This window comes from Megachile rotundata, chromosome 9 (genome assembly GCF_050947335.1).
Source record: "Megachile rotundata isolate GNS110a chromosome 9, iyMegRotu1, whole genome shotgun sequence".
NCBI lineage: Eukaryota > Metazoa > Arthropoda > Insecta > Hymenoptera > Megachilidae > Megachile > Megachile rotundata.
Window position 1 is genome coordinate 12,969,281 of NC_134991.1, and position 14,252 is coordinate 12,983,532.

The 14,252-nt window shown below is 31.0% G+C and overlaps 5 protein-coding genes across 7 annotated transcripts; 3 read left to right on the forward strand and 2 right to left on the reverse strand.

The window, feature by feature from the left end:
* The first annotated feature begins 276 nt into the window (after positions 1–276).
* On the forward strand, positions 277–4,742 carry Ge-1 (Enhancer of mRNA-decapping protein 4 homolog Ge-1). Its single transcript, XM_003704993.3, has 9 exons — positions 277–478; positions 589–664; positions 901–1,106; positions 1,180–1,580; positions 1,655–1,923; positions 2,007–3,649; positions 3,722–3,929; positions 4,015–4,305; positions 4,380–4,742. Exons 2-9 carry the CDS (start codon positions 612–614, stop codon positions 4,567–4,569), a joined length of 3,261 nt encoding a protein of 1,086 aa, XP_003705041.2. The 5' UTR covers positions 277–478; positions 589–611; the 3' UTR covers positions 4,570–4,742.
* Positions 4,743–5,850: 1,108 nt separating this feature from the next.
* LOC100883814 (rRNA-processing protein UTP23 homolog) lies at positions 5,851–7,053 on the reverse strand. Its single transcript, XM_003704994.3, has 3 exons — positions 6,786–7,053; positions 6,447–6,679; positions 5,851–6,371 (listed from the first exon to the last, which is right to left on the reverse strand). The coding sequence occupies exons 1-3, from the start codon at positions 6,903–6,905 to the stop codon at positions 5,942–5,944; spliced, it is 783 nt and encodes a 260-aa protein (XP_003705042.2). The 5' UTR covers positions 6,906–7,053; the 3' UTR covers positions 5,851–5,941.
* Positions 7,054–7,176: 123 nt separating this feature from the next.
* On the forward strand, positions 7,177–9,432 carry Snup (snurportin-1). The gene is made up of 5 exons (XM_003704995.3): positions 7,177–7,719; positions 7,794–8,049; positions 8,120–8,308; positions 8,392–8,763; positions 8,834–9,432. The coding sequence occupies exons 1-5, from the start codon at positions 7,547–7,549 to the stop codon at positions 8,858–8,860; spliced, it is 1,017 nt and encodes a 338-aa protein (XP_003705043.2). The 5' UTR covers positions 7,177–7,546; the 3' UTR covers positions 8,861–9,432.
* LOC100884034 (uncharacterized) lies at positions 8,988–10,679 on the reverse strand. The gene is made up of 5 exons (XM_012289330.2): positions 10,344–10,679; positions 10,041–10,249; positions 9,564–9,949; positions 9,296–9,461; positions 8,988–9,221 (listed from the first exon to the last, which is right to left on the reverse strand). The coding sequence occupies exons 1-5, from the start codon at positions 10,480–10,482 to the stop codon at positions 9,117–9,119; spliced, it is 1,005 nt and encodes a 334-aa protein (XP_012144720.1). The 5' UTR covers positions 10,483–10,679; the 3' UTR covers positions 8,988–9,116.
* Positions 10,680–10,825: 146 nt separating this feature from the next.
* Positions 10,826–14,161, forward strand: Fcp1 (RNA polymerase II subunit A C-terminal domain phosphatase Fcp1). Of its 3 annotated transcripts, none has more exons than XM_003705006.3 (7): positions 10,826–11,224; positions 11,415–11,718; positions 11,793–12,037; positions 12,105–12,864; positions 12,938–13,105; positions 13,192–13,498; positions 13,581–14,161. In XM_003705006.3, the coding sequence occupies exons 1-7, from the start codon at positions 11,001–11,003 to the stop codon at positions 13,853–13,855; spliced, it is 2,283 nt and encodes a 760-aa protein (XP_003705054.2). In that variant the 5' UTR covers positions 10,826–11,000; the 3' UTR covers positions 13,856–14,161. The 3 variants fall into 3 exon arrangements, with proteins under 3 accessions (XP_003705054.2, XP_012144715.2, XP_012144717.2); XM_012289325.2 differs by having other exon boundaries at positions 10,831–11,224; positions 13,569–14,161; XM_012289327.2 differs by having other exon boundaries at positions 11,086–11,224; positions 11,407–11,718; positions 13,569–14,161.
* Positions 14,162–14,252: the final 91 nt, after the last annotated feature.

Below are 14,252 nucleotides of genomic sequence, written 5' to 3' on the forward strand. Positions count from 1 at the left end.
TATATTACTGACAATATCGTTAAATAAATAACTGATTTTGATAGCCTATCGATATCTTCATTGTTTAAACATCCACGCATCGCTCATCCATACAAACACTCTCAAATAAATTACAATCATGGATCACTCTTTCGAAATTAATATTATTTCAGATAGAAAAAAAAATATTAATATTCTCCGTTAAAATTAAAAAAAAAGTAATTAAATATATTGCAATTGAGACGCTTGGAAAATAAAAATTGTACAAAGCGCCACATAACGTGAAGCGTATAAAACATCGCCGGTACACTTCCGGTTCGTTTTTCTGACAAGTGGGTGATAGCTGCCTGACATTTCTCTTTTGATAATTTCAGTGAACTATGTCCGTGGAGCACATTATTCGCTCTTGTAAATGAAACGATAATACATGCGTCATTCATTAATATAGTTAACGCGTGACGAGAACGCATTCGCAATCCGGCAAATATATGCACCATAGGTAAGATCGACAAAGTATCATTTATCAGGCGTGCCACCGGCTGAGGTTAGAATAATCCGAATTCCGGTACGCTTATCGTAACAATTTCATTAACTTTGTCGTTTTTTAAGGATACGCAGTGGCTATCGGCAAAATGATCAAAACAGGAGAGGATAACCTAAGGCATCTTCACTATGAACAAACAGTGTAAGCACTCTTTGGAAATTTCTTCGTTACTCGATTGTACACTGTAAAAACTTTCATTGATAACTTTGATATACTTTTACGCAAAACTTTGGACATGTTTCGTTTACTAATGTATTAAACACGTGGGAAATAAAAATTCATAGCTCTTTACTGTTCTTGCAAATAACAAAGTTGTCTCGTAGCTTTTTGCATCTCAAGTAAGTGATTTATACAAAAGTTTATTGTTCTGTTTATAGAGAGTTTAGTGGACAAGAAGATCAACATTCGGTAGAATTATATAGTAACAATGTTACCATTGTTCCTTCACCCGGGGGACATAATCATGGTAGTTCAAAAGTAAAACTGAAAAACATTGTTGATTTTACCTGGGAACACAATTTTTATGCAGGACAATTACTGGCTGTTCATATGTCTGGAAAGTATTTAGCTTATGGAATAAAAGGTAATTTAGATTTAAGTTGAAATGTATATTTATTCTTCTTGGTTTTTACATTTACAACGTTCAAATTGTTTAGTTGGTAATGGAGGAGGTATGGTAAGGGTTGTATACAAAGAATTGGAACAAAGGGCACTATTGAGAGGAATGAGAGCAGCAATACAAGATCTGGCTTTTGCACATATTTCAAACGCAATTTTAGCATGTGTTGACTACTTGGGAAACCTTTTTATACACACCATTGAATCAACACCGTCTGAACTTTTGTGTAGTTTGTTGTTGCAAGTAGATGCAGAAGATATAACTGGTACCAGTCATCGTGTGATATGGTGTCCTTATATTCCGGAAGATGTGCCATCCGAGGATGATGGTTATTTGCCATCTGGAGATGAAATTTCAAAACTGTTAATTTTAACTCGTGGCTCCAAAGTAGAGTTGTGGTCAGTTAATACTGTTACATCAAGATTCAGATCAATAGAGGTGAATGTGTACCTTACTTACAGATTATAAAATCCATATAAAATGAACAAAATATCCAACTATTTGAATGATAGGCAACTGATCCAGCTGTTAAGGAAAATGGAGGCATGTTGGAAATTTATCAACATTCTGACACGATCATTGAAGCAACATTAAGTCCTGATGGCACCGCTTTAGCTACAGCTAGTTTTGATGGAGAGGTGAAGTTCTTTCAGGTTTATTTGCATACTATTGTTCATGGTAATCAAACACAACCACGTTGTTTACATCAATGGAGACCGCACGGTGGACGACCTATCTCTTGTTTATTTTTCCTAGATGATCATAAAACATACCATCCTGAGTAAGCAACCTTCCGATGGTGTTATTGAATTTTAAAACACAATATGTTGAATATTACAATTATATTTCACTTTTGTTTTGTAGTGTTCAGTTTTGGCGATTTGCAGTAACTGGATGTGACAATAATACAGAATTAAAAATCTGGTCTTGTGAGTTATGGTCCTGTCTACAAACCATCAAATTTGCTCCTACACCTTCTACTGGTAAACTACCAGTACTGAAAGCAGGCTTAGATCTTAGCGCTGGCTATCTTTTATTATCAGATATATACAATAAAGTTCTTTATATATTAAGTCTAACAAGAGACAGTAGAAAAACGTTAGCATCTGTAAGTACAATATCAGAGTTCCTCCTTCCGTATCCGATATTGAGTTTTGGAATTGTCGACGCTGGTTTGCGTAAAATACGTCCCACCGGCGAATCATTGGAAGATTTATGTCCTGGTGAAGAAGAAACGGAAGAACAACTTGTTATCCGGATGTACCTAGTCCAACCAAAGTCATTACAGGAGTGTCATATTGCTTTTAAACCTGCCTCACAAGTGAGTGGTAACTGCCTCATGGACACACTGACTCATGATTCATTGGACTATTCTGAAGATTTACCAGATATGGGAACTGTTAATCACAATGGAATTTCAGGAGAAAATTGTGAAGAAGATCGTTCTCTATCCGCTACTATCGAAGCAGCAACGAATCATAATGCTGGTTTGAATCTGATGACACCCGATGCATTTAGTTCGCCTGCTAAAAAAGAGAATAATGAATTAGATTCTCGTCCCACTAGTCCTGAATTGGGCAAAGTATTGTCAGTTAGTCCTTCCCTTGCGCAAGCAGTGCAAGCGCTAAATGCGACAGATCCTCCGTTAGCTACAAGCGAATTAGAGGAACAGGCCCCTGCTAGTAGCGGCAGTAGTCCATCCAGGGAAGTAAGAGAAATTCTGTCGCTTACGAAACCAGACGAAGAACCTGAAACCGAAAATAAACCAGAAGCTACCAATGAAGCTGATGAAGATTGGCCTAATATTCCAATGGTTTTATTAAAAGATGTGAGCAGGCATGCGATGCAAGAGACTGATGGATTCACAAATGAAGAGGAGAAAAGGAAAAAATTAAAAGACGAATCGAAACCGACGACGCATACGACAGGGAATGCTGAAAATACCTGGCAGACAACAAATGACTTGAATACGCTTGAACAATTAAATAAATTAGAATCCATTTTAGAAACGATTCAAGATCAGCGGCAAGAATTAAGAGAATTACGTGCAGAAGTGACGAGATTAAGCCAGGAGACACCAATTTTGACGCGAGTAGAATCTGCTTTAGCAAGAGCTTCTCAACAACTAAATGCAACGTTAGAACAAACATTGTATGGTCAAATGGCCCGACAGCACGAGTTCCTTGATACGCTTGAAGCAACCATCAAAGATAAAATTGAAACCACTTTACCGCGTGTCGTCGAAAATACAGTAGAACCATTAAAACATCAACTTAGATTAGACTCTGCTCGAATGGATGAACTTTTGAAAGAAAATTTAACTGAACTGATCAACAGTGCTCAGGTAAAAGACACACTCGCTTTGACAGCTGCGAACGCAGCGAAGCCAGCATTAGATGCAGCGTTTAAGGAAGCCTTTACGAACGTTCTTTTACCTGGCATGGAAAAAGCGTGTCAAACGATGTTTAAACAAGTGCAAGATGCGTTTATTAGGGGTACACGTGAATGTAAGATATTCTGATACGTTGTAAACAATATTGTAATGGGACATTTTTATAGAATATTTTTTTCTTCCATAGATCTTCAAAACGTTGATGCGATTGCAAATAAACAGTATCAACAACGAAGTGAGAAACAAAGCGAAGCATTATCCGCGTTAGTTCGTGAAGAGTTGCAAACAGAAATGAACAGAGGTTTAACTGCTTTGCATGATGGGACGATACGTACTATTCGTGATGCCATTAGAGATAATTTAAATCAACAACTTACTGAAATTTCAAATGCACGGTAAGTAAAACATGTGGATCATAATGTATTTAATATAAATAGAACTCACGGCATTTATAATAAATAAAATTTATTTGGTTTATAGTTCACGTGCTACAACACCTGCTATACCTGTACCTGCAGTTGCCGATGCTCAGGCTCGAGTTATGTCTTTGCTTCAAAGAGGACAGTTAAATGCTGCCTTTCAACAAGCTTTAAGTGCTAGTGATTTAGGTTTGGTAGTATTAGTCTGTGAAAAAACAGAACCTGCCAGAGTATTTCCTTCTCCTGTAGGACAAGGTCAAGGTTCAAGATGTATCTTACCACAACCTGTAATTCTTTCACTTGTACAGCAATTATCTGCGGATCTAGGCCACCGTACTGAACTTAAGCACAGGTAATAAATCATATCCTATAAGTATGTAATTGCATTTTGGAAAATTTTGATTGTTATTTAAAATTTATTAACAGGTGGCTTGAAGAGGCAATATTAAATTTAGATCCTACTGATCCAGTAACACGAGAACATATGGGTACTATATTAATAACTTTACAAAACCAATTGGCGGCTTTTATAGCAGCTAATCCAAATCACAGCTCTATTCGACGTATGAAAATGTTAGCTATGGCCGCCCGAGCACTGTTAAATCAACATCCTTGATGTCAAATGCGTATGGAATAGAAAGAACACATTGATAAAGTAACGTCAGATTTTATATATGTTTTGTTTAAAAAAAAAATGATTTAGTCTTCAAAGAAATATCGACCCTATCTACGTGTTTAAGACTGGATGTAATTCTCACAGAATATGAAAAAGTACTATATTTATCATTAGCAGTTTTACCTAATTTATCGAAATTTACTCCCATAACATCGTTATTATGAACATTTTTTATATTATTTTTCCGAAGTTAAATTCATATAATATTCTTACATACAGAACAAATTTTAAAAATAGTATTTTCACGTGTAAATTAGTGTTTAAAGTATACTTTCTTAATTCTTCTAAATGTTGACTTTGTATTAAAGAATCTATTAATAATGCATTTTATGACATATTGTATAATACACATTAAACTTTTCATACACATGAAGATGGAATAGTACTAAAATTTTAATTAGATCTTCCAATTTCAATTTGTAAGCTTTAACGACTCCTTTAAGAGAGAAAATTTTTTCCTTTAATTTTGTGTTACAGTACTACGTATATTTTGAAGTATTTCTATCCAATGTTACTTTATTTTACTTCTATTTCATGCATAGTTTCTCCTACCCTAGTATACCTTTAACTATAATGTAATAAAGCAAGATATTCTATATTTCTTACTATGAAAAATAAATACTTTAAAATTAATAATAAGTTGTATGTCGAATTTTATAACGTGCATAATTCTAAATTGTAAGTTTTTATGCACCTAATTTATTATATGTATAGTACTATGTCTGAACATATTTAATTAAGACTTACCCTTTATTTAAATATTACTTTATGTCATATGATATATCTATATTTACAAAACAAAAGAATGTAAATAATATGAAGTTTTACATGCACTTATATTCCTTTTATGTTTGGTATGTTTTTTTTTTTTTTTTGACAGAAAATTTTAAAGTTCCTAATTCCAAATTTACGACGTGTTCATTATATGACTGGATACTATAGTAAAAATGTAATATATTTAAAGAGTATATATCTTCCTTAAAAACGGCGATTCTATTTACGTATTTTTCTTACCTTGTTAAATGTATTTGATACCATTTTTCATAATGTAAGGGAATATGTAAAGAATCAAATGTTATAAAATTTTGTAAACAATTTTATAATGAACACTTCGTAAATATAAAAAACATTAACACATATGCCAGTAGATACAAATAGGCTTATATAAATAAATCACAATATAACTACTTTAATTTTATCTACTGAAAACAGACAACTGTATCATAAATAAAAGTAAGATTTATTTGCAAAAACTTTAATACTTGGTTTATATACAAACTTTTTTACAAAACATATAGATATATTAATTATTTTATTTTTTCTCTACTTGCTTAGGTTTCATTTCAGATATTAATGCCTCTTTGATGTGTGTTGCTATTTTCATTCTCCTTCTTTTTTTAACTTTTCCAGATTTTTTCTCTGTAATATTTTTTGCAACTTCCGTTTGTGGTTTCTTTTTTTTCTTCAAACAACTAAGTGGATTTGGACCACCTTTCCTTTTTTTCTTTTTTAATCTTACTTCTGTTTGTTCTGCTATGCCAGCTGCTTCTTTTAATGTTTTTATATTTTCTTTTTCCCATACACTCATTCCTAAACTCTTATGAACTTTTTCTGCATATTCACGGTTTGCTTGTGAAGGTGCCTCCAAAGTTGGTGCTTTACCATGTAAATATAATATTGGGACACCTGGAACTTTCCTCAAAATATCTTGTAATTCTCTATCTTGAGTAGCTATAATATACCTAAATACATCAAAGAAATATAAATCATGCATGCCTTGTCTTGACTTCTGTCATATAAATGAGTGTTTTATATACCTAGATGAATTATTTTTTTTAACCATCGTCTGCAAACATTTCATACCACTTAGTGGCTGTTTTTCGTGTCCACATTTATGTATTGGATATTGTTTAACTATTTGTGTTGCAGCACTAACTCCCTTCGAAAACGAACCTAATTTTTCTGTTTCCAAAATGATACATGGTGTAGTTAACAACTTTACTTCTGATTGAAAATATTTTGCTAACTGATCCTGTATGTTAAATTTACTCTGAAAAAGGGCATAATAAGTAACACATATTGTTGGATACATTTCATCTTATAAAAATGACATATAAGTATATATTTTGATTAAAGAAACTTAAATTTAAACAAACCTCTAACGCAGCAAATGCAAAAGTGCCATCAATAAGAATTTGAAACGGTGGTCTAAATTTAAAATTATTGATAAAAAATCCCAAATTTTTTCTTGCTTTTTTTTGTCGTGCTGTCTTCATATTCTTCTTGTTTAATACAAGGAAAAATTAAAGATTCTATAATCCTATACAGTGTTTATTACAATCATGTTTATAATAACCTCTAAACATACTTTAAGGTGGGTTTGCACTTGAACCATAGGGACATATTTCCATTAGATATCGTTATCCCCAGGGAAGTCAGATTTCAGTTTCTTTTATTTGTAAGAGAACAAATGTTGGTAATAGTTGTTCTCAATACGTGTTGTTATTACTACTTGTGGAACGTCAAAGAACAATCTGTATTGTGAATACATTACTACTAGAAACATTAAAAAAAAAAGTCATTGACAAAATATATGTGAATGACAAAATATATGAGTAAAGACGCTTTGTAAAATAGTGTTCTGGATCTATAGAGTATTATTATTAATTAAATTATTAAACAATAGGTACAAATTATAATTTTCATCGATTTCTTACGAGTTATTATGCAAAGGTGTACATAAATGTTATTATACTCCGAAAACATTGGATTCCTGACATTAATTATACAAAACATAAAATGTTCTACGGAAAATTATTAAACAGCCTACATTGATATTTTCTTCAAATAATTATGATGTTATAATAAATACGTTCATTTTTTAATAGTTCAGTTTTTTATAAGTGTTACTATAATTATGGCAACTAAAATGAAAGATAATCTAATAAATGTAAATGAGAAAGAAAATGGAAATTCGCGTGCTGTATTTTATAAAAAACCTATTAAAAGAGACAATTATAACCTGGATATAGACAACATTGATACACCTCAGGAAATAAGACGTCAGAGATTATTACAATTTCAGAAAAAGCAAGTATAATGTTATGTTACTTTTATATTCCATGGAAAATTATAGAAGCAATAATAATATTATTGCTTATCAGGTATAGGGAGATAGCATTCAATGTTGGAAGAGGAATATTAGATGGAGCTTTTAATTCTGATGAAGATGAATGCGAAGAGCATATGGAAGTTGATGAAAGTGACAAGAAAAGGTATTACTTACCTAAACGCAACAAATGTTATGCAAATCAGTTAATGATGTCTGAATGGATGTTAGAAGTACCTCAAGATTTTGTAGACAATTGGATTATGGTTCCTTGCCCTCAAGGAAAAAGGACTTTGCTAGTTGCATGTAAAGTATGTTGGAAAAAGATAATACAAGCATAAAGTACTTATTCATATTCTATCATATCCTTATATGTTGTAGGGTATAACTAAAGCATATAATAAACGCGGCAATCGGCTTGGTAAATTTTACTCAGCACTTCCAGGTGGTAATCCTTCTGAACACAGAAGTAGTTGTACTATTATTGACTGCTTATGGTTAAAACAGCAAAAAGTGTATTGTGTTTTGGATGTTCTTGCCTGGTCTAATCAGTCTTTAATAAACTGTGATGTAAGACCAATTGAATATGTATTAATATTTGTATGTATATTCTAATTATTATAAATCTAACAGAAGGTATAATTTACTTTTAGACTGAATTTAGATTCTTCTGGTTAAAATCACAATTACAAGAAATAGAAGAGTTACAGAAAAGAGATACATACAGAAATACATTTCCAATATTGTCTCTACCCAACATCAGTTGTAATACTGATATAAGTTTAGCACTAGAAAATCTTTCAAACTTAAATCCTTTAGATGGCTTATTATTTTATCATCGTAGTGGACAATATACTAAAGGTCGTACTCCACTTGTAACATGGTTAAAACCTTTTATGTTATCTGAGGTACTGGGTATTTCAGTACCATTACTACTTGATGAAAAACCTGATGGTTATATAGATTTTAAATATTATATACTTAATAGTAGAGCAAAGAAAAGAAAAGAAGCATCAGAAACTCAAGTAAGTTTACCTTTTCCTTTAAAGGAATGTTAATTAAATAATTAAATTACTTATTAGTATTTGTTTACAGATGGATGTTACAGACGAAAATTGCTAAAATTTTGTTTTATTTGAATGAACGAGCTCCTAAAAGAAGTGAAATGTAATATATTAAAGATGTTGACAGTACTGTATTTTATAAACATAACTGTCATGTGTCATAAATTAATTGATAATAATACCTATAGATTGATATTTTATATTTTATATGCTCTGTGATACTTACAAAAATATTATATCAAATGTCAATAAAAACGTCATTACATATTGTATAAATTGTTATGTTACAATTAATAATACAATTATATAAAATGTTATACAACATGAGTCTCAAAATTTAAAGTATGAAACGTATCAACAGCTTTTTCATTTAAATATAATAGAACACGATTCATGGCATCAGTAGTCATTACTTTCATCTGAAAGTTAAAACAATATTCTAAAAATAAAGAAACAAAAATATATATAGAAAAAGATGAGTAACTCTGTTTACCTTATTTTCCATTATTGTAAGTACAGGAAGATGAATTTTGTATAATGTACACAATCCTAATTGTAAACCAGAAGATTCTTGTATTTGCGTATATAAAGCTTCACGAAACATTTCTATATGTTCTAGATTAAAAGAAATTTCTGCATCATTTTTATCCTTCATAATTCTAAAAAAAGTCAATGTGTATATAAAATAATTTAATATTCTTACATATACTGTACAATAAATTGTTAATATTTCATTTTTATTTAAAAAATTACAAACGTACACTTCTAAAAATTTTATTAAATCTAAAACACAACATTTTATTGCAATTGTATCTGAGTGTTCTGGTATTTTATAAACCATACAAATTTCATCTGTGCGTTTTGGATATTCTTCCTTACTAGTTGGGGTAATTATAATTGGAACAAGCCATATTAAATCATGTTCCTGAGCAGGCAATGCAATAATTATACAATCAAACATAAGATTTAATACATTATGAACAGTTCTCATAGTATTTCGTGTGCCACGACATAGTAAAAGAGGTAATCTTATAGAATTAGCGACAGTCAATTCACCTTTACTAGTTCTCCAAGATAAAAGTATCCCATTATAAATATTCTTTTCCACAGCAGTTTCATAACTGTTATTTTTAGCATATACATTAATCTGTAATTTTTTAATCAATGTACATGAAAAAGAATAAAGCTCAAGAATAAATTATATCAATTTTAAGTAAGCAATTGTTAAAAATTAAAACCTTGATTGGTAGTGGATCCAATGAACTAGGCCTTGATGTTATATTATCCATAACAGAAAATTGTGCACTATATGTAACATTTTCTTGTGCTAAATTGTTTGCAAGTTCTTCTCTTAATCGTTTTGCATATTGTTTTAAATGTACTTCATCTAAATGGAAATTGAATAAAGTAGACACTCCAAAAACATTCCATGTTTGATGCAACAGTTCTATAAAACATAAGTTCAATGAAATTTGAAGAACTTTAATGAATGAAGTATAAAGTTTACTTTTATATATAATATGAGAATTTTATAAGAGTACCATCTAATCCATCTATATCTGCATCTTCTTCTGCAGAAATGCAAGTTACACCTCCTAAACTGAATTGTTGTTTCCCTCTCGATCGAGGTGTATAATTTGTGTGACTAGTGTGTAACATATCTTCCATAGTATGGTCCATTTTTTAATAAAATAGTCAAATAAATAAAATAAAGTTTAAATAAAAAAATTAAATTACACGTCAGTAGGCTTTTCTGATACTGAAGGTGAAGAGTATAAAAGATTTGGAGTAAATGACAGCACTTTCAAAGTTCACGAAAGTTTGTTTGACTCTTGATTGAAACATGTGTACCAAAATATTCACTAGGGAAGTTTTCTATGAAAGATAATATTTGAAATATATTATTATTATGTATTTATATCTTTATTCCAGTTAATTAAGTGTAATGAAAGTAAAGTTGTTGGATATATTAATGTTTTGAATAATTAAAATATGAATATGAATTTAAAAAAATTTTCTGCATCAGTATATGTGGCATGAACTATATGTGTATGTTTGTGAATGTGAAGAAATTGAACATCAGTATGTGTTTATGTCATCTCCCGCGCAAAAACGTCGAGAGTTTGGCAACATAAATTTTCTCATTTTTTCAACAGTAAATAGTATTTTGACGTCTGAATGTTCGCTGTTAAAAGATTATGGGGACGATAGAAATTACATTTCCACCTGGAGGGCCAGGAAAAGTATTAAAATGGAGAGTCCGAATGGATACAATGGTTTCAGCGGGCAGAGTGTTGTTTTTATATCAAAACATTACCCCAGGAATTGATGATAACAAATGTCCTGAGAAAAAATATCGGGCCACAAAATTTGGTCGCGTTACAAAATTCTTGGTAAAAGAAGGAGATGTTGTTCAACCTGGGTACATATTTTTCTTAACCTTATGTTTATGAGATTTCCCAATTTTCAACATATCTACTTCATGAATTAAGTAGAATGTATGATTGCTTTATAATAAAACATATTAATTAGATTAATAATAACTTAGCTCAGAGTATATTGCTTCTAATGCATTATTATTTGTAAATCTACATAAGCACTTAGTGTTTCAGGCAAGTGGTAATGATGTTAGAAGGATGTCGACATCCTACTGTAATGAAGGATTTATGTGCAGAATGTGGAGTAGATTTAAGGGTTGAAGGAGTTGGGAAAGAAAATGAAAATATAAAAATATCGCAAGCTAGTGTACCTATGGTACATAGTGTACCAGAATTAAAAGTATGTCCAGAATTAGCTGAAAAAATAGGAAAAGAGGATGAACAGCGTCTTTTGAATGATCGCAAGTTAGCATTACTTGTTGATCTTGACCAAACAATTGTTCATACAACAAATGATAACATCCCTCCCAATATGAAGGTATATAATTCTAGGAGTAAAAAGAACATTGCCATTAATATTGATGATAACATCAACATTATTATTTTTTACAGGATGTTTATCATTACCAACTCTATGGTCCAAATTCTCCTTGGTATCATACTCGTTTAAGGCCTAACACTCGGCACTTTCTTTCGGAAATGAGTCGTTTATATGAATTGCATATTTGTACATTTGGAGCAAGAAACTATGCACATACTGTAGCATCATTATTGGATAAAGATGGAATTCTATTCTCTAACAGAATACTTTCAAGAGATGAATGTTTTGATCCTGCATCAAAAACAGCTAACCTTAAGTAAGATTATAACTTTTTTAATATGTACTTTTATGTACATAATATATGACTGAGTAATTTATTATAGGGCTTTATTTCCTTGTGGAGATGATTTAGTATGCATCATAGATGATCGAGAAGATGTATGGCAAGGATGTGGAAATTTAGTCCAAGTTAAGCCTTATCATTTTTTTCGTCATACTGGTGACATACATGCACCTCCAGGATTAGAGAAAAGTGATATGTCAGTTTTACCTGAATTACAAAGTACAAATGAACTTAATAATGATAATAATCCAACCGAATCAGGTATAAATGGTGCATCTGAAACGTTGAATGAAGAAATTGTAACAGATAATAATTGTAAAGAAGAAGCTCAAAAAGTGACTGAAAATAAAGAAAATGAAAATGAGTCTTCAGAAAAAAATGTAGAAAATACCAAAGATGACACGAAGACCAATTCTGATCCAAACCCTAATACAAGTAATGAAAAGGAAGAAAATAAAATATTAGAAGAAACAAAAGAAAATGTAACATCAACTGAAATAACACAAGATACTAAAAGTGAAGATAAAACTTCGTCGGGTGAAAATAATATTATAGATGAAGACGATGATGATTATTTGTTATACTTGGAAGATATCCTCCGAAGGATTCATGCCGAATTTTATGCTACTAAAGAAAAAGAATCAGGTCGTTCATCGTTGAGAGATATTATTCCACGAGTTCGAGCACAAGTATTGAAAGGAGTACATATAACTTTTAGCGGATTAATACCTACTCATCAAAAAATTCATCAAAGTCGTGCATATAAAGTAGCCAGAGCGTTTGGAGCAGAAGTTTCACAAGTAATTATTTTAACTCTTTGTTCGAATCGATATTCATTATTTGTTCATATTTTAATAAGTTACTATGTGTTAGGAATTGACAGATAAAACTACCCATTTAGTTGCTATTAGACCCGGCACAGCTAAGGCTAATGCAGCTAAGAAGAATCTGAATATAAAAATTGTAAATCCAGACTGGCTTTGGACGTGTGCAGAACGTTGGGAACACGTTGATGAACGTTTATTTCCACTCACTGCAAAGGTATAGGTACTATATTAAACTAATCTAATGATGAATAAGAAGGAAGTTGATATTTTATTTTTATTTTTGATAACCAATATTCTCAGGGTCGTGCTTCTAGAATACCACCACCACATTGCAGCAGTCCAGAACGCATAGAAGAACAAGAGAAAAGTATGGAAGATAATTTTGCGGATAGTATTAACCCATTAATGTCATTTACACCAGAAGAAATAGAAATTATGGACAAAGAAGTTGAAGAAGATATGGATGATCAAGAAATGGATGTACCTGTTTTTGATGTAGAAGATGTAGAAGATACAGACGATATAGATGATATAGATGATACAGAAAATCGTGGTAATAGAGGTCGTCACCGGGAATCTGATTCTGATGATTATACACATCAAGAAGGTATGTGTAATTTATATATTTAATTTGTGTAATTAAAAATTCAAACATCGATAAGTTTATTTTAATTTAGATTATCTAATAGAAAAGAACGTAGATGAACCAAGAAGGAAAAAGAAGAAGCTTTGTAATGAAAGTTCCGAAGACAATAGTTCGTCGAGTGAAAACGAAGACACTGTTGATGAAGATGACGATGACCCCGTAACACGGTTTAGAAGAGGAGAAAACTTACCTGACGATTTAGATTTAGGTGATAATTCGCAAGATTCAGTTGAGGATCTTGAAGTGATGGACAATGAAGACGAACGAGAGTGGAATGCAATGGGGGCAGCACTTGAAAGAGAATTTCTTTCTGAATAAATCATTGCAAGCTTGCTTTTTTGCTTTCTTAAACGAATCAGATCATTACATTGATTGTATATTTAAAATTGATCGATTTTATTAGTTACTGATAATATTTAAAGTAATTTTATAAAAAGTTTGTAGAGTTGTAACTAAATAGTTTAATGTAATTTTATAAAGAGTTTCGAATAATAATGTATAAGATTAATGAGAAGAAATATAAAGCATTTGTATGCTTTAAAAAAGACTAATATCCTGTTTTGAATAAATTATAGTTTTACTAATATTGTTTTTGTCATTTTTGAATAAAATGTTCATTGTACATTGGAGCGTGTAAATAACGAATTAGTTTGTAAAATAATAAGACATTTTTATTTTTGAAATTTATATTTTAATTTAAGATCTATAGTTTACA

Bases quoted from the DNA above. Each gene is read 5' to 3' on its own strand.
- Fcp1 (XM_012289325.2), top strand. From the start codon at position 11,001: ATGGGGACGATAGAAATTACATTTCCACCTGGAGGGCCAGGAAAAGTA. The intron at 12,865-12,937 runs GTAATTATTTTA...ACTATGTGTTAG, and splicing joins TTGGAGCAGAAGTTTCACAA to GAATTGACAGATAAAACTAC. The intron at 13,499-13,568 runs GTATGTGTAATT...ATTTTAATTTAG, and splicing joins TGATTATACACATCAAGAAG to ATTATCTAATAGAAAAGAAC.
- Ge-1 (XM_003704993.3), top strand. From the start codon at position 612: ATGATCAAAACAGGAGAGGATAACCTAAGGCATCTTCACTATGAACAA. The intron at 3,930-4,014 runs GTAAGTAAAACA...TTTGGTTTATAG, and splicing joins ACTGAAATTTCAAATGCACG to TTCACGTGCTACAACACCTG. The intron at 4,306-4,379 runs GTAATAAATCAT...ATTTATTAACAG, and splicing joins CGTACTGAACTTAAGCACAG to GTGGCTTGAAGAGGCAATAT.
- LOC100884034 (XM_012289330.2), bottom strand. From the start codon at position 10,482: ATGGACCATACTATGGAAGATATGTTACACACTAGTCACACAAATTAT. The intron at 10,250-10,343 runs GTACTCTTATAA...TATGTTTTATAG, and splicing joins AGATATAGATGGATTAGATG to AACTGTTGCATCAAACATGG. The intron at 9,462-9,563 runs GTACGTTTGTAA...GACTTTTTTTAG, and splicing joins TTAATAAAATTTTTAGAAGT to AATTATGAAGGATAAAAATG.
- LOC100883814 (XM_003704994.3), bottom strand. From the start codon at position 6,905: ATGAAGACAGCACGACAAAAAAAAGCAAGAAAAAATTTGGGATTTTTT. The intron at 6,680-6,785 runs GTTTGTTTAAAT...GCCCTTTTTCAG, and splicing joins TTGCATTTGCTGCGTTAGAG to AGTAAATTTAACATACAGGA. The intron at 6,372-6,446 runs GTATATAAAACA...TGATGTATTTAG, and splicing joins AAAAAAAATAATTCATCTAG to GTATATTATAGCTACTCAAG.
- Snup (XM_003704995.3), top strand. From the start codon at position 7,547: ATGGCAACTAAAATGAAAGATAATCTAATAAATGTAAATGAGAAAGAA. The intron at 7,720-7,793 runs GCAAGTATAATG...ATTGCTTATCAG, and splicing joins TTATTACAATTTCAGAAAAA to GTATAGGGAGATAGCATTCA. The intron at 8,309-8,391 runs GTAAGACCAATT...ATTTACTTTTAG, and splicing joins AGTCTTTAATAAACTGTGAT to ACTGAATTTAGATTCTTCTG.